Genomic DNA, 23,159 nt, shown 5'->3' on the forward strand with positions numbered 1-23,159 from the left:
GGGAGGGGTGCAGGCAGGGAGCAGGTGCCCCTCAGCCATCTCCCCGGCATTGCTCTTAGCCGGGGGGAGGGCTGACCTGCACGGAGCGTCTTGGCGTTGGCCTCGAGGAGCGGGTTTTACCAAGCGTATGCTCTGCACACCCTCCCCGGAGCCTGCGCACAGGTAAAGGGACGCTCGCTCACCTGGGTGGAGATCCTGTCCCCACTTCCAACAATATCCAGGGGAAACGTTTTGGGGGCTGAATGGCTTTGCAGGTCAGTGGTCTAGATGCCTGCGTTTCTGTCAATTCCTCGCACCCGTCCTCTGTCACACGGAGGGCGGGGCGCTCTGCTTGGCTCGGAACGAAGAGGGAGGTGTGACCTGTAGGAAGAAGGGCTTCCCGCCAGAGAGCCAGACTGACAGCTTCCGCCCAGCCCACTCTGCGTCCACACCTGGCTCCTCGGGGCCCCCTGCTCTGCCCTTCCAGATGCCTGGGGGGCGGGGCAGGGGCTGGAAACTGAGTGGACTCTGCTGGCAAACGCAGGATGACGGCAGACACCGTCGTCTGAAACCCTCCATCTCCTCCCAGCGCAGCTGCGGCCGCGAGACCAGCCCTCCCACCAGAGCCGCCTCCTTGGTCCCCTGGACCCTGAAGCCATGTCCTTCTCGCTCTGAGCATCCCCAGACTCCCGGGAGAATGGATCGGGCCCCCTGCCGGGCCCCCCAGCCCTGAAGTGACTGGGACAAACGACGATGACTGATGAGGCGGGAGCCCTCGGAACCGGCAGGCAGCCCACCGGACGGGGGCCGCCAGCTCCCCAGGCCCCCGGCTCTGCTGGGCGTCAGGACTTGCCTGTCTCACAGCTTGTTCTGCATCACTGCAGGAGCCAGGAAAGCTTTCTGCTGCGATGAGTTTCTGCATCTCAGGCAGGGTTTCTTAGAATGCAGCCAGAAGCGGCCCTGAAACCCCCACCCCTGCCCGTCTCCAGCTTTTCATACTCAGGTGCTTCCTTCTCCCTGGAGATGGGCATCTGTCCCTCAGCCCAGAAAAATACTTCCCCAAGGGCCCCTGGGCCCAGAGGGTGAGGGGCCAGACCCCTCCTCGCCTTTCTGCCTCCTGTTTCCTGTAGGACCAGTCATGGGCGAGGCAGGGGCACAGGCCTTGTCCCAGGGGTGATGCCGAGGGCAGTGGGGTGCGTCTGCGAGGAAGGGGCGGGGGCACAGGGGTGGGCTCGGAGCAGCCCAGCTGGCTCCATCTTCCCCGATTTCTCCTGGCAGTTCGTTTTCTTCTGAGGGGAGTCTATGTGAGTCCCCAACAGGGGCGAGGCTTCTGCAGGTGGAGAAGCCCCCGCTACCCTGGCGCACGCTGCGATGGGGAACCGGGAGGAGACGGAGGCGGGGAAGAGGCCGGCCAGTCTCCGCCCTCAGCCCGGGTGAGCCCATGGGCTTGGGGCTCGGCCTGGAGCCCCACCACTCTGCTCCAGTGCCCCCTTCCCTCCAGGGCCCTCCTCTACCTCCCCCAGGAGCTCTGGGTTGGTAGGGGTTCATCTTGAGGCCTCCCTGCTAGCCCCAAACTGCACTGGCCCTCACGGGGGCCCTAAGTGGTGCCATGTGGCCAAGCCCCTAAAGCACCCCGAGTCTCCATGACGGTACAGCTGCCCCCCCGAGTCTCCATGACAGTACAGCTACCCCCCCCCCGAGTCTCCATGACGGTACAGCTGCCCCCCCCGAGTCTCCATGACGGTACAGCTGCCCCCCCGAGTCTCCATGACAGTACAGCTACCCCCCCCGAGTCTCCATGACGGTACAGCTGCCCCCCCCGAGTCTCCATGACGGTACAGCTGCCCCCCCCGAGTCTCCATGATGGTACAGCTGCCCCCATTCTGGGTGGGGTGTCTCTGGAAACAAACTGCTCTCGGCTGACGTCACGGCAATGAAATGTAACTTTCTCTACGAGCTATCAGGGAGGCTTCCCCACTGCCACGCGCTAACGTACGCACATTTGTTTTGCTGCCTGTGTGCGCACATGTGCGGGTGAGCGCGTGCCTGTGTGCACATGTGCATTTCGGGGTGTGGGCACTGAGGTCTGGCAGCAGGAGACCTCCCAGGCACAGAGGTCGTGGTCCTCCTGCCTCGCTCCATGGGCATGTCGCCCTGGGCTCTGCTCCGCGGGCACCCACCGTGCCTCACCTCCTCTGAGCTCCCCCAGATGTCACGCGTCTCTGTATGCTGGGGTGGCGAGGGTGTCTGGTGAGCAGGGGGTGGTCAGCTGAGCCTGGGCTGCTGGGGACTCCAAGTGCACACTGGCACTGGCCTCGGAAAGGCTATGAGAAGCCCTGCAGGCCGATGTGCACGCCCCCTGCCGAGTGCAGCCCACGCCCCCCACAAAGGATGTTGCCTTCGGAGCTTCTGGGTTTGTGGTCCTGCCATCCAGGCAGAAGAGAAGCTGCATTCAGAGAAGGTGATGCACTCACAGGTTTTGGGGATCAGGATGTGGACCTCTTTGTGGGGCATTATTCTGTCCACCCCACAGGGAATATTCCAGCAGCAGACTGTGCTTGGCAGTGTGGTATCTCTTACAGTCCCCCAAAAATCTATGGCTGTGGTCCTTAGATGGCTGTCCTTAGCCAAGAGAGGCAGCAGCCACCTCCATCTCCCTGGCCATCCTCCCTCCCCTCCTCCCCCTATCTCCCTCCCCCCCCCACCTCCCTCCTTTTTGCTCTCATCTGTGGGAGAGCCAGGTATCGGGGTATTGGGAGAGGTGAAGCTGGGGTCCCCCCCATTCAGGTCCCGGGAGAGCAGGAGCCTGGCCTTCACAATCAGGCGCCTGTGCTGCAGTCCAAGTGGCCCTGTGTCCAGGCCACAAGGGTCAATGGGGAGAGGGCGTGGGGCTGGACCCTGAGCTCCACTTCTGTTTTCTTGTTGTTTTTTAATTGAGGTGAAATTCTCGTAACATAAAATTCATCGTTTTAAAGTGAACAGTTCAGCTGCATTTGGCACAGTCACAGTGTTGACCAAGCACCACCTCCCTCTGGTTCCAGAGCGTTCCTCCCCCGGAGGCGGCCTGGTTCCCACCAAGTGGCCTGTCTCCCCCTCCCCCAGGCCCCAACAAGCCCCGTCTGCTCCGTGTCTGTGGACTCCAGGTCTGACCCCGCACTCAGCACTGGGCCTTCCAGGTCCGCCCGCACCACAGCCGGCGAGGCGTCGGCCTCGGGCCCAGCGCGGTCTGCTGTGAGCGCACACGGGGTCTCTGTTTGGGTCCTTGTCTCACTCCGGGGCACGGAGCGTGGGGTGGGATTGCTGCATGCGCTGTTTCCCTTTCTGAGGAGCTGCCGGCCGTTCTCCACAGCAGCTGCACCATTTCCCATTCTCAGCGGCAACTTGTGAGGTTCAGATTTCGCCACATCCTCGCCAACACTTGTCATTTTCCAGTTTGGGGCTTTTGTGTTTTATAGCCATCCCAGGGTATTGGGGCGGTGTTCCCCACGGCCGTTTCCCTGGTGACGGGTGGCGGTGAGCGTCTTCCGCGGCCCCCGGAGAGACGCCCCCAGGTGCTCCGCACCTGCTCCGTGGGGTAGCCTGGGCGCATCGGAACAGAGAGGCCGCTGCCGGGAGAGTGTCACCTGTTGTCTGAAACTATAAGTGAAATTTAAAAATAAAGCATAGGTTTCATTTTGTTTTGCTTAAAGATTCGTGGAAGAGCAGAGTCTTGTCGGAGGGGACCGCCGCTGACTGACTGGGGAATAACGCTCCAAATGGCTCTGGACACCTTGTGGTGGGGTGTGCCCAGGCAGGGGTGAGGGGCTTCCTCCTTCTGACCGGGCCTGGCCCTCCAAGGGCACTGGCACTGCCTTGCCCCCATCCTCTACCAATAAGACCCCAGCCTCACTGCCCCCACCTCCAAAGCTGAGCACACACTGACATGGGTCCAGCCGCACTCTGCCAGCCCCACCACGTGCTCCCCACCGCCACAGCTGCCCAGTGGTGGAGGGACAGTTGGAGCCATTGGTTGAGTCACTCATTCATTCGTTCATCCATCTACTCATTAGATCCTCTGGCGTGTGAGACAGTGATCCTATCTGGGGGCCCTCCTGGTCTGAGGCCTCGGTCAGGGGCTCTGTCCACACCTCAGCCTCCTCTCCACCCAGAGGTCAGAGGGGCTGTCACTGCCCCTGCTGCACTCAGGCCCCTGAGGGCCTCGGTGAGGCTGGAACCTGGCTCTGCTGGGGCCCAGAGGGCACTGCCTGCACCCCTCCCTCTTCCCAGGCTGGTAGATGTGCTGGATGCCCGTGAGGCCTGCCTGCCCAGCCCCCGCCCCCACCCTGTGCCCCCAGGGATGGAGCTTCAGGAAATGCTCTCAGGCAGAAGCCACTGCTCCTGGGGGCCCTGCCGGCTCCATTACTGTCCTCCGTGCTTCCAGGAAATCACTGCTCTCCAGCAACACTCCCCCTCTTCCCGGCTCAGGGGGTGAGGGGTTCACCAGGTGACGGGTCCTGTGACCCAGAAAGGCACCTGCCTCAGGTTATCCAAATTCTGGAGGCTTCTCACCAGGAGTAGCTCCCCAGGCCAAACCCCAGGGACCCTTTCTGAGATTTGCAGCAGGTTCTGAGTAGGGAGTTCCCCTCCGTAGCCGGGCAGGTTCCTCCTGCTCCATAGAGGGCAGGCCAGTTTCCAAGCCATCGGGCAGAGCCTCTCCCACCAGGCAAAGATCCCACCTGCCCTTTCCCCCTCCTCCACCAACCCCTTCGCAGGAGAGGCACCCTATTCCCCTGGGGGACCAGGCACCAGACCCCCTCCTTCTCTGTGAACACCTCTGCTTGGTCAGCGGATCTCGTGCGCAAACTCTCAAGGGCTGGCCAGAGCCTCAGTGCCTCCCCGCACCACACCTGGGCCTCACTGGACTGTCATCGGCCCTGGTGGCCCGGGTACCCTGGCCAGCCAGCTCCCTGGACCCCCTCGCACCTGCAGCATTTGCACCTGAGCAGCCTCACCCCGGTCGGCCCCGGCCCCGGCCGTGGGCAAGTCCACCCTCACTGCTGCCCTGCCCTCCCGCCCCCTTGCTGTCCCAGCACAGCCAGATGCTCCCGCCCTCAGCCCGTGTGCTCCCGGTGCCCTCTGCCTGGGTGTTCCTCCCCAGACATTTGCTCACTGCACTCTGACATCCCTTGGGCCCCCGTATACCTCCCATAGAGGCCTCACTTGACCTCTGACCTACAAGACCACACCTTCCCCAGACTGCGCCCTCCCTGCTCCCCATTGCGGGCGTCTGGACCTCCATGACACTCACCGTCCTCTGTCTCCCACTGCCCAGCACAGTAGGCATCGCTCACAGGTGGCGACTGAAACTAACAAAATCACATCAAATTGAGCATTTGAGTCAGCAGCTACGCCAGCCCCAGCTCGAGATCTCAGCAGCCTGGGGCGGCGCCGTGGCCCTGGGGGTGAGTGCAACACGTCCGGCCACGGCGGAACCTTCCACTGGGCACGAGCAGCTGGCCCCACGGTGGCCGCGAGCAGGAGTGAGCAAGGAGGCAGGCTGGCGGCTCTCCGGCTGCTGCTTTATCCACCCTTGCTTGGGAAACGCCATCGTGCCACCTGCCACCCCCCCTGAGGAGCCGGGGGACAGGTCCAGGGGGCCCGTGGCTGCTGCCCACGCTTCTACAACACTCAGCGTCCAACACAGCTGACACTGGGTCCATCTTTACTGCCCCCACGAGGGGGCCTGGGAGGCAGCTGGGCGGGAGCAGTGGCTGGACTGTCCCTGACGCGATGCTGCCTAGCTCTGCCCTCAGCTGTGTGACCTCAGGCCAGTCAGCTCCCCCTCTGAGCCCCGCTCATCCCCAGTACAGTGAGGACAGCAGGGTACCCACCTCTCAGGGGTGCTTTGAAGATCAAGAGATAATCCACAGAAAAGCTCCTGGAGTTCCCTCGATGCCGGTGGTGTGGGTGAATGAATGCACGTCCTGTCATATAGCTTTGTCCTGGGGATCTTGGGGACCGCTGGGACCAGCCACTCACACCAGCCCTTCTCCTGGGAAGAGGGCCCTGCACCCCACCAGGGTCTGTGAGGGCCGCGCTGCCACTGTGAGAGAGGGTGATTCTGGGGCTGATTTACGGCCGAGCCCACTCTGCACCCCTCCCCCACTGCCAGGAGCATCACTTACAGGGTGGGCTGGCCCCGACCTCAGGCCCAGCCAAGGGTCCCTGGCTGCCCTGACCCTCCCTCCCTGCCCAACCTTTGTGGGTCCTCCCTCCCGAGCCCACCTGCTGCCCGGAGAGGGAGGCAGGGAGGAGAGGATGCGGGGCGGGCGGAGAACGAGGCGGTGGGCGGCGGTTGTGGTGAGCACGTGCAGGGCTGCCCCTCATACTGGCTGCCCTCCCACTGTCAGCAGGAGGTTCCCAGAAACGCATTTGAACAAGGGCAGCTTGAAACCTCCCAGGGTTCCTGCTTCTCTCGGGGTGAACCAAGGATCCCTTGGCTGGGCCTGTGGTTCTGGGAGCAAAGTCTGCCAGTCTGGGCCTCCCAGCCACTTACAGCTTCCCAAGGGTGCTGGCCCACTGGGCTCCGGCCTGGCCCCACCTCCCCCAGCCCACTACCGACCGTCCCCCGGCCTGCTCTTGCCCCAGGGCCCCTCCACTGCCCTGCCCCTCCTCCGGGCCTTAAAGGACAAGGCTGGGATGTGCGGCCCTCCCTTCTCTGCCCTGTGCTGCTGTAGGGAAGGGCTAGATCCAGAGGGTGAGCCACAAAGCATCCCCACCACACCCAGGTCCCCAGGCTGGGACCCTGTGCTCCAGGGCCTGGCCCGGCATGTCCTGGGGGGTCAGGCACAGGGGAACCTACTCCGAAAGGCACAGACACCCCCCACCGAACAGGTCCCTGGCTGGGCCAGGCCTGCAGTGTTTGGGAAATGAAGGGTGTGGAATGGCCTTCCGGAGCAATAGGCCTCTCCAGGGCAAAACTCCAGGATCAGGGATGCCAACTGCTCCCCGCCTCTCCCCGTGTAAACTCTGCACCTGGATTTTGGGGAAATGGGTCCATCCTGTTATTACAGCCCCCCATCCTGGTCCTAGGGGGCCCCAGAGAGGCAAAGAGACCTGCCCACACATTAGGGGGGACGACTGGTCTCTGCGTCCTGGCCTTGCAAGGATGAGTTCCTGCAGGCTACGCTCGGCACGCAACCATTACATCATGTAGGCGTGAGCCCAGGGTGGGGGTGCCCGAGCTCAACCAGTGCGTGGACTCGGGGTGTCCCACGCACATGCAGCCCCAGCTGCAGGCCTGGGTGGAGGGCAGCAAGCACTCTGTCCAAGGTGACCTGTCCTTATTACTTGGGGAGCCTGGGAGCCTCTGGAAACCCAGCGGCTCCCTCACCACCTGATTTGGGCCCCAATTCTGGGCAAAGGGACAAAGCCCAGGAGGCACTGGTGGGATCCAGCCAGCTGGAGGCCCAGGATATGGAGGGGCCACTTGGGTCCCCCTGGAGCACCCCTAGGAACGGTCTGCCTGGCCAGAGAGGTTGCTGCCTGGCTGCGCGAGGCGCCTCTGTACTGGGCTGGACTAAAAATAGCAGGGGGACGGCAGGGCAGGGACAGCCGGTGGGAGGCCCGTGGGGAGGGGCCGGGAGGGGCAGCGGACGGACGGCAGCCTGGGCCCAGGACCGGCCGTCAATGGCGCTGGCGCACCCACCCTGTTCCCGGTGGCCGGCCAGCCGCGGCCCAGCTGACAGGCTATTTTTTCCCCTGCTTGACTAAATATGGTCAGGGAGCACAGCCTGAGGGGGCCACTTGGCCGGGGCGCGTGTTTGGGATGCTTGGCCGGGTATATAAGGACTGCAAAGGTGAGGCCGGCTCCTGATCCGAGGGGGGGCCCACGCCCGCGCTGGCCTCTCGGGTCGGCCCTCCACTCCCTCCCCTCCCCCCCTCCCCCGGCCCGTGTGGGTCTCGCGTGCGGTCAGCCGTTTGCCTGTGTGAGCCTGCAGCCCACGGGACCTTCCCCTTTTGTTCACCTGACCTCTACCTTGTGCTGACCCCAGCGGGGTGCAGAAGCGTCCTGCAGACACAGCCCAGGCAGGGAGCGCTCAAGGTGTGCGGCGGAAAGGTCGCTCTCCTGAACTCCGCATAGCCTGCCGCCCCTGCACCTCTCTCCCTCTCTCTCTCTCTCTCTCAAGATCTCCCTCTCTGCTAAGTCTTTGCTACTGCAGGAGGGCTGGGGGAAGGGCAAGGGTGCGGAGAGGGGGTGCCTGGTGTCTTCTTTCTCTCTGCTCCCCCCCCCCGCCCCCCAAGTGCGGACGCATTGAGAGCTCCGGCCTCCCCCACCTCTGCATTCACGATTGGCTCCGGGAGAAGGTGGATGGTGCTGCCACGGCTGCAGCATCTCCCTGGGAGCCGCACGGGGCGCATCGTACCCAGGAGCCGCGACCCTGCGCCCGCGGCCGCTGTCGCCAGCCCGGCTGGAGGGGCTCCGCGGTGAGTCCCGCTCAGCCCGCCCGGGCGGCCCCCGCAAACTTGCCGGCTGCCGCGGTGGGGGTGTGCCCGCCGGCGAGGTGGGAGCTGTCGTGCTGGCGCCGCGTGGCTCCAGCCGGGGGTGCTTTGGAGTTTTCTCTTGGCTCGCGGCATCGTCCGCATTTGGAAAACTGCAGAGCCAGCAGCCAACAGGGCCGGGAGGGCGCGTCCAACCGGGATGCACGAACTTTGACATGCGGGCATTTTGCAAGGAAGCGGTAGTTCCAGGACGCCCTGCGGGTGCCTGGGGGTCGGGTGCCGGGTTGGGGTCCTCGGCGGGGAGGGCGTGATTAACCTGCAACAAAGCGCAGAGCAGACGCAAGTGTGGCGAAACTTACCCTGGAACTTGCAGCAATAATGGTGGAGGTGCTGGGGGCAAGGGTCCTGGAGCAGAGGACATGGCGAGGCTCCCCCAGGTGGGGACTCTGGACTTCTGCGGCTCTCACAGCCAGGGTCAGGGTAGGGAGCTTCCCTGTGCTGGGCGTGCACAGCGGGGGCACATGTGGGCGGAGACTGGGGGCTGGAGGGGAAGCAGCCAGGTGGTCTTGGCGAGAGATCGCGACCTCCGCTGGGCTGGGGGCTGAGAGCTGGGAGCATTCACAGCTGGAGAGCTCCGGCCGAGGCCTGGGGCCCGGGGTCAGCTCACTGCCCCTCACAGGGTGCCCTTAGAGGTGACTGGGTCCTCCTTTTCCATCAAGCAGGGAAACTTTTTCAAAAGTGGCTGTGGTTCATTTTTGAGTGGACAGAAGCTCGTGGGGGCTCTGGCTGGAACTGGGGTGACTCTCCTGCCCTTGGGGGCTCCCAACTTCCCTCTGACCTCCAGACACCATCCATATAAACGCCTGGGGGTGGGGGCGAGGGGGGCGTCCCAGGCCTGAGTCTGGGCCACTCTTCCCAGAACCCGAGGCCTCATTTGTCAGAGGGTGGAGAGGAACCTTAGACTTCATTCAAGGCTCTCTAGGGGCACCTTGAGGGGCTTGAGGAGAAGTGGGGGGCCCAGAGCTGTCTCAGTTTCCCTTTGTTATCCTTGGCTCCATGAAGATGACAGACAGCACAGTCACACAGAGATGGGACGTTGCGCCGCCATGTCCTTCTGCTGGTAGCTCTTTCCTGTTAGTGGGGGTGCCCCCCGGAGCCCTGACCATGCCCCGCCCCCCATGTAAACGCCAGCCCGGCCGTGCCCGGTGCAGCTGCCAAGACCAGGGACTCGAGAAATTGCTCAGTTGCCTCTGTGTGATGCAGGCTCTGCAGACACTGCCCTGCCCAGGGTGGTGGCTGCATCTGGACACCCTTCTGGCCCATCTGCAGGGACCAGTGGGCTGCTCAGTGGGGAGGGGTGGGCAGGGTCACCCCGGATCTCATCTTGCTGATGGAGGAAGAATTGGAAGTCCACTCTGGCCCAGGGCCTCGTCCTCAGGCCAGGGTCAGCTCCCAGCCACACAAGACCTGGGCCCAGAGTGCAGACCCTCTGTGTTTGCTCCTGGCCTGGCTCCTGGCCCCCAGGTGTGTCCTGCAGTCAGTGACACCCCCCTTCCAGGCCCCACCAGTCACCTGTGGGCCTTACCTGGGCCACGGCAAGGCCTCCGCCCCTGCTGCTCCTAACAACCCGACGGCTCCTCTGGCTCCCCAAGCACCTCACGCTGGGGCGGTGCCCCTCCCTGTGGTGGGGACCTGACCGAGGTCCCGTCGCTCTCCTTCAGGTCTCCGTGGTCTTCAACCTCCTGGCTTCGTGGTGGCCATAGAAAGTGAGGGGGCCGAGGGGCCTCTCCTGCTCCATCACAGGGAAATTTTGAAATGCAGTGGAAAATAATATCGATACAATTAAATATTCCAAAGTGCTTAGTTTGCCGCTTGCTAAGTTTACTTAAACCCTCTTTAACGGGTTCATTAGAAGCGGTGAGCTCAGGGGAAACTCATTAACAGGAAGGCGGCCCCTGCGTTTGACTGTAAATTGGTATTGATCAGGCCCGGCGGAGGCTGGGCGCAGGCCACAAAGAGCCAGGTGAGGTCCGGCCGCCTGGGTGCCTGGGCCACCCCGGATGCCCGAGCGAGCCGCCCGCTGGCGCAAGCATCGTTTCAGGTGGTGATGCACCAGGAGTGAAGGGGAGAGAAAGGGTGAAGAGAGGGAGGGAGGGAGGGAGGGAGTCAGAGGAGGCGGCGGCCAGAGTGGGGGAGCCAAGCCGGCACCAGTCCCTCGCCGGCTGGGCGTCTGCTCCATGGTCAGGCCAAGGCGCGGGGAAGCTGGCTGCAGCACAGGCCACTTCTCAGTAGCTCCCAGCCGCCCTCCAGGGACACAGGGTCCACCTGCAACTGCCCTTCTCAGCACATCTTCAAAGACAGAGGCACAAGCCCCGCCCTCATGGGCGCTGGCTCTTGGGAGACTGAATCACCAGGGACCCGCCCGGGAAGCCACCCAGCTGCCCAGGTAAGGCCTGTCCACCTCTCAATCATCTGCACTTATGGGGAGGGGGGCCAGGCTCCCTGCTGGCTCTGGCCGCCTGTTCCCTGACCGCTTGTGGCCAGGTCCTCCTGAGCGGCAGGACAGGGGTGCCCCGGTGGAGAGGAAGGGTGCTGGCGGAGGCCCGGGCACCGTCTCGGGGAGGGAAAGTCACACCCTTCTCGGGGCGAGGGTGGGAGGTGGCAGCCTGACTCCTTTCTTGTGTCATTGATGCAAAACTAAACGACTGTGGGGGCGATCGGAGGGACGCGTGAGTCTTTCTGGAGCGCACGGTCTCTCTGCCCTTCTGAACTGGGTGTGTGCCTGTGGGAGGGGGACAGAGGGACGCGGAGGTCAGAGCCGGGCAGGGGGCCGTGGAGCCCGGGTGATGAGCAGGGCTGCGGCAGCGGGTGTGCGGGCTCCACGCACCGGGAGGCTCCGGGGCTTGGACCCCCTGGGAACCCACAGCCTTCTCTCTCCCCCGGGGCCCCCCAGCCCACAGACTGCGCCCATTGAACTACCTGCTTGGGAAACATACTTCTTTACGTGCCCATATGGACCTGCTATGCTATGGAATGTAGAGAAGTGTGTGTTCCAGGTCAGGGCCCTCTCACCGGAGGCAGGGGCTGCCTGGGGCAGGCCTTGGTGGAAGGCCGCCTGTGTGTCAGTGGCCAGCCTGTCCCCGCCGGTATTGTTCTGTCACTTTGCCTGTGTCAGCAGGTGGAAGCGTTCATCAGACATTAAATATTCAGCGTGCTGACTGCGGCGGAGGGAAGGCGGCCTGTGGCAGGCGTGGGGTCCGCCCGGGGGGGGGGGACATGCAGGGGCTGGGGGTGCGAGGCCTTGGCTGAGGAACGTGGGGTGGCAGTGGCCCTGGCGTGTCACTTGGTGACAGTGACCCCCCCAGAAGGGGTCATTTTCCAGCAGAAAGGGCTGTCTGCATGATGGGGGCTGAAAACCACTCAGAGGGCAAGCAAAGCAGCTTGTTCCCCATCGGCTGGGCGGCCGCAGGGAGGGGAGGGACTCACGGGCACACGCGAGAGGCTTTTTGAGGGAAAGACACTTGGTCTTCGCTCTCAGGCCGCCTGCAAGGCACAGTGTCTCATAGCTTGGCCTCCTGGGGGCTTAGAGGCACCTGCAGCCCTGAGCCCGGCCCATGCTCTGAAATCCACAGACCAGCATTTTGAGGCATCTCGGGTGCCTGTGAAGCTTCAGACAAGAAACCAAAGGGGCTGTGTGTCTCTCACCTCGGCCTGCCTCCCGCCCCACTCCTGTCAAAGCCCCACACTGCTCTCCTCTGTGTTTAGCAACTCTGGTTGGAAGCGCTTTGTGCTAGGAAGGACAGCTGGGTCACACGGGCTGGCATCGTGCAGACCAGGACCACTCACCTGCCCTGCCACCAGCCAGGTCTCAGTCAGGACGGGGGCAGGGTGACGTCCTGAAGGTCCCACGGCTGGACCAGGACTGCCCAGGGGACAAGGGCAGGTTCTGTGACTGGTCTCTGAAGCCTGTCTCCGCAGTGCCGGCCCTTCTCTGGGGAGGCAAAGGGCAGGGGTCCTAGGGCAGCTGGCGGGGGCTGGGCAGCTGTGGGAGGGGGTCCCTGTCCCCTTCTGGCTGCTGGAGCGGTGGCATCTGCAGCCTGGGGTGAGTCCTCCGTGGGCCGCAGGGCTGTTTTCCCAGAGTGTGTGTCAGCTCTGCCTTTCCTAGCACTGATGCCCAGACCCATGGCAGGTGACCCAGACCTTCCTGCACCCTGACCTTTGGCAGGAATTTGGCTCTTGGGTGGAGTGTGGGCTGGGGGAGGAGGGGGTGAGCAGGTCTGGGGGCAGCCAGGTTCCCTGAGCCACTCAGGCCCCTCCAAGGAGCCAGGGGACAAGGAGGTGTGGGCAGTTCCAAGCTTGCATGTGGCTCCCACCTTCCAAGGAGTTGATGGTAGTTGAGGGTCCAGGAGGGCTGGGTGGCCTGGGGCCGCTGCCCAGTTTTCAGGTCTCACCACCTCTGGCTCCGCTGACACCCACAGCGGGGAGGTAGGCCTGTCCTCAGGCACTGCCTTCCTTCCGGCCCCTGGGCCCAGAGCTCAGCATGCCCGGGAAGGTCATCTCTGTCCCTGCCCGCTTCCAGCTCCGGCCACAGGGAGGGAAGTAGCCGGGTGCAGCCACAGAGGCCGGCCGCAGACACGCGCTCTCTCCCCCTCGACGCGTCCCGCTGCACATTAAGGCTTTATGGCAGGATGTGGTGTTTAAATAAAAGCATTAGTGTTTTGGAATTAGGTTTGGCTGAGCAGTAAAACTGGAGAGTTTGCAGAGAGAAGAGGCATGGCCCTCTGAGCCGTAAGTCACCGCGGGTCTCTCATCTGCCGAGTTAAAAGTGGGCAGCCCTCGGACGCCTCCCTGCAGCAGGCAGAGCCCCTTCCTGGCGTGCACCCCTTGCGCAGCGGTCTTGCTGCCTCTCTGTGACACTGACCCCGCTGGGATGTTCTGTACTCAAAGCTGCAGCTCTTGGCTCTCCAGGGGGGCAGCTGGCGAGGACCCCGCTAGCAAGGGTGGGTTCCTCCGAGTAGGGTCTTGGGCCTTTCTGTGTCCAGGAGTGCAGAGGCAGGAGGGAACGGTGTCTGTGCTCTGCCCGGAGGGCTTCTGCTGGACAGGTACCCACCCAGACACGCTGACCTCGGGGCTCTAGGACTCCAGCAGAGGGAAAAGAAGCTGGCTGTGCCGGGCAGGGCGCAAGCGGGATGGCCCCACATTCGGGGGGCTTGCCTGATGTCATGGGGCCCCGGGTGGGTTTTGTGCGGCTGTGGGGAGAAACCCAGGTTGGACGAGGGGGCCAGTGCCCCTTTCTCTGTGCTCTGAGAGAGGGGTGGCTCCTGAATTTTCTGAAAACACTCTGGGGATTTGGCATGGGGCAGCAGGCCCCCACTCCCGCAGGTGGAAACAGTCGAAGAGTGGTGGGGCCATCTCAGTGCGATTCTCCTGTGCTGCGGCCCGCAGACTCCAGCCTCGCTCCGAGCGAGACTCCCGCGCTGGAGGACGGCCAGCTCCGGGTCGGGGGAGGGTCGAGGCGTGCGCAGCTGTGCTTTGCACGGAGGGCCAGGTGCCTCGCACAGTGTGGCTCTGCTTCTGAGGGGCGGCCGGTGGCTCCTGCTGGATGGTGCGTCAGGTGCAAGGAAGCACTTCGTTGCCGAGGCTTCCCAGCTGGGTGGGGGCGGCCGGTGGCGGCGTCTTGGGGTGCGAATTAGCGGTCTCTTCTGAAACTGGCAGCCTCCGGTGGAAAACGTCCTGTTGGAGAACAAACTGCTTGAGATGATTAGACTGACCCGCAGCCCACGTCAATCAAAGCGAACATGGCTTGAATTGCAAATCCCCCGCCCTAAAGTGCCCTAAATGAAAAATAAGGGAACCTGAGTAATTTTAGGGCCAGGGTGCGGCGGGGACGATGGGGCCTGGAGCCGTTTGCGGGCTGGGAAGGTGGAGTGGGCGGGGCCAGGGCAGTGGGCGGGGCCAGCAGTTTGCATTAATTGCTGCCACCTTAGCATAAAGGGCAACCGAGGCCCTCAGTCTGAGAGCTCTGTGCTGACTCAGCCTCGCTGGCTGCTGCACGTCCGATTGCAGAGGGCCCTCCTGCCTCACTGCAGCTCCGCTCCCGGCCTTTGAGGCCCGCCGCTCCTTGGGGTGACCGAGCCTGGAGCCCCTGGGGGTTTCTGAGGGACCCCAGCCTTGCCCAGTGTCCCTGACCCCCCAGGAGCTGGACTCCCAGATGGGAAGAGGCGGACAGGCCTTTTGGGAAGAGAGGGGGCCACCAGCAGCTCCCGGGAGGTCCAGCCTGTGTCTTGCTCTGGGCCTCTCTCAGCTGGCCCAGGACCCGGCCAGGCAGAGCTTGGGCCGCCCCAGGGCTGTGATCCTGGCTGCCCAGTGGCGACTGCTTTTAGTGCTCAAGAGTTCCAGGCTGGCCCTGACCCTGGGAAGGCCCAGCTGCCAGCAGGGAGGGGCTGGGGGCAGAGCAGTGTGGAGGCACAGCTGTGGGCTGGGCTGGCGGGCAGGCTGTGTGCAGGCTGCGCATCTCAAGGGCAGGCCACCTCTGACAGCCGACAGCCCTGCTCTGCTCCTTAGGTGGAAAGACTCGGGGCAGCAGATCTTGCAAAGGTGCCAGATTCCTCAAACGACCCACCCAGGGCATCAGAGGCCTCGCTAAGTCTCAGGCCAGGTGTGCTTCCTGGGCCAAGGGAGGTGGTCCGACTGGGTGCGGGCAACAGTGAGGGCCGGGCAACAGTGAGGGCCAGGCACGCTGGGCGCAGAGGGACCTCCAGGCCCCTGGTGTCCAGCCCAGGCAGAGAACAAAGCAAGAAGGCCCCACTATACACGCACGGGGTGGGGAGGTCACTGGCTTTTCCTTGTTCGGGGCGACACCCAAAGGACCTGGTGGTTGAGAGGCTGGGGTCCCCCATGGGGTCAAACCTCTAGCTCGGGGTGGGAGCCAGTGAGGACGGTTGGGGCCAGAGGCATGTGTATGCATGTGCCAGTAGGTGGAGGACAGTGTGGGGTGGGAGGGACAGTGACCCAGAATATTTTTAACAGCAGGGAGGGGAGAGGGCAGCTGTGTCCAGGGCCTATCATGGATGCCCAGTGGGGCCTCTGGAGGTTGAAGGACACCCAGGACAGACACGCTGTTCTGGGCCCTGGCCCCCTGGCAGGCCTGCGCCCCGTTGTTCATGCCCACATATGGCGACTGGGCTGTGCGCCCCTCCAGCCGCCGCGGCCGGTATAAATAGTCCACATTCTCAGCTGTCCTGTTGGAGAGGCTGAACTCGGGTGACTCCGGGCCGGGGGAGGCTAGGGTGGCCCCTCGCACCCCGCCTGCCACCGGAGTGCCTGATGGCAGCTGCAGTGGCAGCGACAGAGAGGGCGGTGAGGCTCCAAGCCCCCACCCCCGGCTCCGTCCGTGTGTGCCCCCCTCCTCCCCTGCCCGGTGTGGGCATCAAACCCGGCCAGACCTGGGGACGCCTGTGGTCTTTGTCCCAGAGCATGGCATGGCCTTTGCCTACCGAAGGGTGGGAGAGGGCCAGGACTCCCGCCAGGGGCTGGGGCTTTGTGTACGTGGTGTGGCGAGGCAGGGGGACCCGCCTGGTCCTCTTCCCACAGGCTCCTTCCTGCAGCAGGTAGACGCTGTTCCTGGGTCCCTTGAGCCCCCGCTCCCTGAACCTGTCCCTGGCCATTCCCTCCTGTGTCGGATGCAGCCACATGCCCCAGAGGCCTCACAGCCACGGGCCAGCAGCTTGTCACTCTCCTTTCCAGGGGAGCTTGCTTTCCCTCCATCTATAACCCAAGAAGTGACTCTCTAACAGTGGAATTTCAAACCACCCTCTAAGGCCTGTGGAGTGGAATGGATGACCTTGAGTGAGAGAATATAGGCCTGCTGGGTCCCCCTCAAAGTGTAGGAAGCGGTCCCGGGGCCCGGAGGCAGGCAGCCACACGTCCATGTCTCTCCACCCTGAAGGCCTCACCAAGCTGGGGGAGGGCAGGGAACTCGGGCAGGGCTAGGGGGCAGGTACACTCTGTCTATTTGTTTGTGCGGCTCGGATCTTCCACAGTGCCCCAGCCTGTGGGTTGGCTGGACAGGCCCCTCCCGCTGGTGTGCCTGGCGCAGCGACACGGCCGTCCCTGTGCCCTGAGCCCTGTGGGCCCAGAACCCCCTCTGCCGTGGGTGGGATGCCGTGTGGTCCTGTGAGGCCCGGTAGTGCCAAGTGGCTTTTCTGTTATCTCTGGACCATCGGCCACTGATTTGCAGCAGATCCACCGCCCCCTCCCCACCCTCAGGGTGCTCCCATCTGGCTCTCAGCCGAGCGGCCTGCTTTCCTCAGGTTACACCAGCTTTGACCTCGGCCGTATCTTTGAGGTAATAAGACACAAAAACCTATCTTGCCGTTTTGCAAAGAACAGCAAAACAACCGTGCGTCCCCCCATGCCCCCATCCCCCCACCAGCCTGTCCCCCGCTCCGGCTCTTTGGGTCTATTTAAGGCAAAATTTATCTCTAGGAGGGGCCCATCGATGTGCCCTGCCCTTTTGTTGACAAGTTTATTAAAGACCAGGGCAACTCTGTGTTAAACTTTTATCAGGGTTGAGAAATAGTACTTTTTTTTGGAATGGAAAAGTTAGCGCTGGGCTGAGTGGGTCTTGTCGGGTGTCTGGCTGGGCAGCGCTGGTGATAATAAGAAACAGGCTGTTTGGGGGGTGCGGGGCTTCCTTTGGCCTTTAACTGTGAATCTCCCTCGAGACTCGCCGTCCGGGCCCCGCAGCCGGATCAGAGCCCCCGGGAAGGCTCCCGCGGTGCAGCCAGGGCTGCTCACACTCTCAGGAATAATCGTAATTCTTTGCTATTTATTTTAATAATTAACCAAAATCTGGAATTAAAAATTAATTCAGTGGTGAATCTGAGTGTTAATAGGTAATGTCGCTGCCGAAGAAATATTAGGTTATCTATGTTTAAATTTTAAAGACTCCTTAGTGAAAAACGCAAAATGGATCCAGATAGGAGTCGGTCACACCCCCTGGGCCGGGAGGGGAGGGGCCCTGGCACCACGCGGGGAGGCGACGTGGCTGGGAGCTGCCCCCTGCCCTGGCGGTGCGGGCGGGGCCGGAGAGGAGAGGGAAGGTCCTCTGTCCTGGGGCCTGGGTCTCTGTGATGACTGGGTGGGGTGCAGCTTTGCCCCCGCCCTGTGGCCCCCAGGGCAGGGTCTTCCGCTGCAGGTGTGTCTGGGCTGTCTGTCACCCCTGAGCAGTACTTGGTGCCAACCTTCACTAGAGACACTGGCCGTAGTGCGTGCTCTCTGTAGACAGTGACATCTTCGCCTGGGGGGTGTCCTGTGCGGTTTCCACCCAAAGTGGCTGCCGTCCTCTGAGGTCCTGGGTCACCAGGGCTTGTGAAGAACAGCCTGGCTGCCCTTGAGGAGCAAGTGGCCAGGGGACTCCACTGAGCTGACAGAGGTGACAGGGCACAGAGTGGCAGAGACTAGGGGCTGCATGGCGCTGGCACTCCTGTGGAGGGAAACTGAGGCTCAGGGGGCCGAGGAAGACCCCCAGTTCCATGCATAGTGCTCGTGAGCCCAAGGTCACCCTCTGCTCCACGGAGGGCAGGCCCGCGGACAGCCGGGGTGCCGGGGTGGCGTTCACCTGGTGAGGTTGTGCTCAGTTTCGATCCTGCTCATTGAGTCTGCACCTGGGTCTGGGGCCTTCTCAAATGCAGGAGGGCTTCCTGGACGAGGCGGTGGCCGCTGCTCGGGGCCTGGTGGTGCGCAGGGGCAGCGCCAGTGGCACCACTACCCTCTGGCCCCGGTGTCGGTGTGTCACCGCCCACCAGGGACCTCTCTGGGTGAGGCTGGCTGGCGTGGCCCAGAGCCTCCTGCAGGCGGGAGTCTCGGCGAACACACGGAGCTCCGGCCTTTGTCCACATCACTGTTTGCTCCGATTATAACTAATTGGACACATTGCATTTTCATAGCAGCTGATTTTCTATTGATGTCAGCGGGGCTGCTGGTGTTTCCAGCAGCGATTCCCCACACCTCGTGTCAGTTGCTGCTTAAAAATGCTGAGTGTACTTCCCTGTGTGGGGCGACTCCATCAGCAGATGTTTTAAAACCTATTTAATTGTTTGGTTCGTAAAATGCACAAACGGTATTAGCTGCAGCCTCGTTCTTTCACACCCTGGTGAGAAGAGAGGCAGGAGCCAGGGGTGGGAGGGCGCGTGTTCCAGCGGAACCTTGGCCAGCTCCAGCCGAACCTTGGCCAGCTCCAGCCGCAGCCTCACTCCTCCAGCAAATGGTAAATTCACCAGGACACGGCCGTCTTTGCCAGGCCTGGCAGCCCAGGCCCAGGTGCAGGCCCTGCCCTGGGCAAGCCTGCTTTCTGGCAGGGGCAGGGGGAGGGGTGCTCATGTAAATGCAGTTTGCATGTGACTGCAGTCACAAGGGCTTGGTAGCGGCCCCACCTTCTTCCTGTGGAGTCCGCAGGGGCGGCCTGTGGCAGGGGCTGCAGGCTGCCTGCAGGTTGGGGCAGGGCTTCCCTGGGGCCCTTCGGGGGAGGTGAGCACAGGGCCTGAGGAGGCAGGGTGGAGGGCTTGAGGGACAACCGGCACCTCCAAGCCATGAGCCTGTTCAGAAGCCTGGGGCTTGTGGGACTTCAGCATCTTGGCCATTTTCAGAGAGTAAAGAAAAACACTGCAAGGAAGTTGGGGGCCCTGGAGGGTAAGTGAGGCCCCAGGAGGCAGAGGGGAAGGGACACAGAAACACCTACCAAAGTGAGTGGAAACAACCAACTGGGGCGACTACTGCGAGAAGCAGGGCAGCCGGGTCCCGGGCTGCCGGGCTCTTCACAGGGGACCCCACGGTGGACACAGCCCCGAGTGCCCTTCAAACCCTCAGTTAAGTGTGGACATCACTCATTCACCACAGAGCAGCTGGAACAGTCCCTGGACAGGGCGTGGGGGTGGCGCGGGGAGGGAGGGGCTGGCCCTCCACTGCCCCCGGGGGACCGCCTGGTGGGGGATGGGCGGCGGTGTCAGGGGAGCACAGTGTCCGCTAGACCGAGACCACACAGGGCTGGGGAGCCGGCACCCCGGGTGCGCACACGCGAGCAGGCACCGGGGGCTCACGGCAAGCTTGCCGAGACAGCCCCAGCCCCAGGCCGTCGGCCGTCACCCGGGGTCGCACTGGGTTTCGCAGCCAACACACTCGGCCTGGTGTCCATAAGTGAGACATTAGCTGTGCTCATTGGCAGATGCAGAATCTCCCAGCTCCTGGTAGAGAAGAACGGGGGCTCTGGACCAAGCCCCTGGCCTGGTGTTCTGCCGTGTCCTGCTTTGGTATCCAAGTGGCTTTGAGCAGGGCCCCTGCCAGGCCAGAGGCAGACAGAAATGTGCAAGGGGCACGTGGGGCCAGCTCCAGTGGGAGAGTGGAGGGTGTGGCGCAGAAGCAAAGGTCTGTCATTTAGGGACTTCCCTCCAGAAGCGGTGACACGTGGGTAGAAATCAGAGAGGGGCGGTGGGGGCTCACCCGCGCAGGTGCGGGGGCCACGTGCCCAGGTGGGTGCCTGGGCCTGGCTCCGGCCTGAGACTGGACCAGGAATGACGTACCGCAACGTGACGACATGGGGCACAGCCGCCTGGCCCTCTGCTTGGTCCCCTCCTGGTGGCCAGGTGTGGCGCCAGCGGGAGGCAGTTCCGTAGCTTGTCAGATCTTCCACTTCGTCAGGAATATGGACAGTGTGGGTGAAGGGGCCCCGCTGCCTGGGCTGCCCCGGGGGCCGGGGAGCGGCTGCTCTGGGGAGCCTCGGTCTGCCCCCACCCTCTGTGCTCCCAGAGTGAAATGAAGAGAGCTGTTTGCAGAGCTGGGGTCCAGCCAGCCCCTCTGTCCTCCAGGGCCGAGTTCTGCCGAGGGCCGTCCGTCTGGTCGTGGATGTGAGGTACCCACCCCTGGGCTCCCAGCAAACTTCGGGGAGCTGGACGTGAGGCGCAAGGCCATGGCCACCACAGGCGGGGGCCTGTGGAACAGCCCAGCTCAGCCCTGCGGAGGGGGCACTGCAGCCTCGGGGGTCCTGCCCTGACCCCGGAGGGTGGGCGGGGTGCCATGCAGCCGGCCCCCACCGCCTGAGCGTCTGTGGCTGCCATGTCAGGACGGAGGACAGAGAGCGGGCCCCGGGAAGAGGCAGCGGAGTCGAGGCCGGGCCAGGCAGGGGCGCACGCGGCCGCCCTTGCTGGCCGGGTGGGCTGTGGTCAGAGGGAAGCCCACGCACCGGACGGCGCGTCCCCTGCACGGCCAGAGCCGCAGTGCCCCTGCGCGCCTGACGAGTCGAGTTTTGGCAGGAAACTAGTTTTCTCAAAAGGAATTTGCTCCCTCTGAGTCACTGAGGGTGACCAGGCAGATGTGGCTGGGGCTGGCCCCGTGCCGTCCTCACACTGGCCCTGGGGCCACCCCCGGGAGCCGAGGGGACAGCCCCATCGTCCCGACAGGCCGCAGGTTCTCAGGCAGGGCCCAGGGCCCTGGTGAGGCTCCTCTGTGCGGGTCCCCTGTCTTGTCCCACAGCCACCTGGGGTGGCTTCCCGGGAGTGTGTGCGTCCCTGCCCACCCAGCCCCGCCGCGGAGGGTCAGAGCCCACCCACCCCTCCTGAGCCAGGCTGGGCGGAGGCCGCTGCTGGCTGGGCTCACTGCCAGCCAGGGCCCAAGGCGGGACTCAGGGTGCTGTCCTGCCTCGGCTCTGGCTGTGGAGGTGACCTGGGCAGGAGGCGGGGGATGAGGGCTCCAAGCTGCCGGGTCCAGGCCCCCAGGATGCACGTCCACCAGGGCAGGTCCTGATGGTTGTGGCTGTGCCCAGGACTGAGGCTCGGGTGATGCACTGGGCACTGGACGAAGGGCAGGGCTGCTGAAGAATCAGTGAGTGAACCACGGAGGGAGGAGCGAGGGGCCAGACGCTGACAGAGCAGGGGTGTCAGCGCCGGGGAACAAGGACTCTCCCCCACCCACCTTCCCAGCATCCAGTGGTCCCGACAGGTGAGTGTGTGAGTGTGAGTGGGTGTGAATGGTGTGTGAAGATAGGTTTGTGAGTGTGTGTGTGTCTGTGTGTTTCTGGGGTGCGTGTGTCCGGGCCTGTGTGTTTGGGGGTATGTCTGTCTATCTGTGTGTCCGGGGTGTACATGCCCCTCACGCCCCTGCCCTCTCCAGCCCCATCCCGACCAACCTTGGGGCCCCTCCGCCAACGTGGGTGGTCTGCAGGGGAGGATGGGGGCGCAGAGCCTGGACACCCCGTGTGCCCACATCTCGCCCGGATGTCCCATGGAAGCCGCCTTTGACGTCGACGTCGCTGTTTCCCGCGGATCCGGGACACAAATGCTTTGCTAAAGCTGGTAAAATGGAACCAAATCAACTGTTCAATGGATTTGGTCCCCTTCAACCAGCTGTAGCTGCGCATTGATGGCGCCGTCGGCCCGGCTGAAGGACACGGCAGCCACGCGGAGGCCCAGCACGGCCCGGCCAGCTCCAAGTACGCGAAGCCCTGCCCGCCCGGCCCCGACCAGCCTGGGGTGGGATCTGGCCCACCCCGCCTGACGCGGCTCGGGGCGTCTGTGGGAACCAGGCCGCCCGGCAAGTGTGAGTTCCGCAGAGACGCCTGCCCCTCGCGGGCGAGGTGGCAGTAGAGCTGTGACTGCCCCGCCCCCAGCTCTCGCCCGTTTACCGTGAAAATAAATGTTCGTTTTCACACCAGAGCGTTGCTTGAGAGTGTGTGTCCCTAGCCTGTGCCGTGTGGGTCCCTGCCCATTCCAACGAGGCAGAACCCCACCGGCCCTGCTCTGCCCTCTCCTTCAGAGCGACCTCAGCCCTGGCAGCCGTCCACAGTGCTGGCCACTGATGGCCCAAGGGACCGGGAGGGTGGTGGCTGGGGAGGGCCACTGCATCCCTGTGTCTGTGTGTCCTGGCATCACTGCGGCCACCCCAGCTCCTGGGATAGCCAGTTGGAGGGCCGCCGGGCTCCTGACGGGGGTCCGGGAAGGATGGGAGAAGCAGGGCCTGGCCCACGCTGGTGAGCCGCTTTGAAAGTCCCCCAAACAAAGGGGCTTGGGGTCTCATCTCCCTGCCGCCTTCTTGGTCCCATGTGGAAGGCGCACCCACACAGGACCCTGGGCCCCATCCCGGTCCTCGGGAAAGGAAAAGCCGGGCCCACGCCGCAGTCTGCCGCCCCCGCCCCCGCCCCCGCCCCACGCTGGCTGCTGCCCTAGAAGCTGATCAGTTAGCCTTCGATTGATTAGATATGGTTCCTCTCCAGCTCCTGTGGTGGCCGGAGCTGTCAGCAGCCCAGGAAGGGAGGACCTGTCCAAGTGGGAGGCTTTTGTGCAAAAACGGCCCAGACCAAGGGCCAGTTTCCTGGCTGGGCTCCCACACAGGACGCCCCGCACTGGCAGAGGCCCTCTGAATGTCAGCTGTGGTTCGAGTCAGGACACGGCCGTGGCCGAGGGTGGGGACGCCTAATCCCACCTCGGGCTCAGCCCCTCCCTTCCTTCCTGTCCACGCCCCATGCTGCCCGACTCCTGGTTCTGATTCTGACCCACGTGGGCCCTGCCAGTGGTGATGGCACTGCAGCCAAAAGCACTGGCACAGAGGGTCCCTACCCCGGGGACCTCAGGGCCTCCATGATGCTTAGGGCAGGACGAAGGTCACCCCAGGCCCAGCCCAGCCCCGCTGGCCGGGTGCCTGAGCCCCAG

At 63.7% G+C, this 23,159-nt stretch overlaps 1 protein-coding gene across 1 annotated transcript; it reads right to left on the reverse strand.

The window, feature by feature from the left end:
• Window positions 1-2,888: 2,888 nt before the first annotated feature.
• LOC106728598 (collagen alpha-1(I) chain-like) lies at window positions 2,889-10,108 on the reverse strand. The gene is made up of 5 exons (XM_032461531.1): window positions 10,046-10,108; window positions 8,385-8,776; window positions 5,850-6,061; window positions 5,267-5,324; window positions 2,889-3,615 (listed from the first exon to the last, which is right to left on the reverse strand). The coding sequence occupies exons 2-5, from the start codon at window positions 8,675-8,677 to the stop codon at window positions 3,429-3,431; spliced, it is 750 nt and encodes a 249-aa protein (XP_032317422.1). The 5' UTR covers window positions 8,678-8,776; window positions 10,046-10,108; the 3' UTR covers window positions 2,889-3,428.
• Between the last annotated feature and the right edge of the window lie 13,051 nt (window positions 10,109-23,159).

Source organism: Camelus ferus, chromosome 19, assembly GCF_009834535.1.
Source record: "Camelus ferus isolate YT-003-E chromosome 19, BCGSAC_Cfer_1.0, whole genome shotgun sequence".
Lineage (NCBI taxonomy): Eukaryota > Metazoa > Chordata > Mammalia > Artiodactyla > Camelidae > Camelus > Camelus ferus.

Coding starts and splice junctions, on each gene's coding strand:
- LOC106728598 (XM_032461531.1), bottom strand. CDS start 8,677: ATGTCAAAGTTCGTGCATCCCGGTTGGACGCGCCCTCCCGGCCCTGTT. Junction 6,062..8,384: donor CGCAGGGTCGCGGCTCCTGG/GTACGATGCGCC, acceptor CCTCTCTCACAG/TGGCAGCGCGGCCCTCACAG. Junction 5,325..5,849: donor CTTCAAAGCACCCCTGAGAG/GTGGGTACCCTG, acceptor TGATTTTGTTAG/TTTCAGTCGCCACCTGTGAG.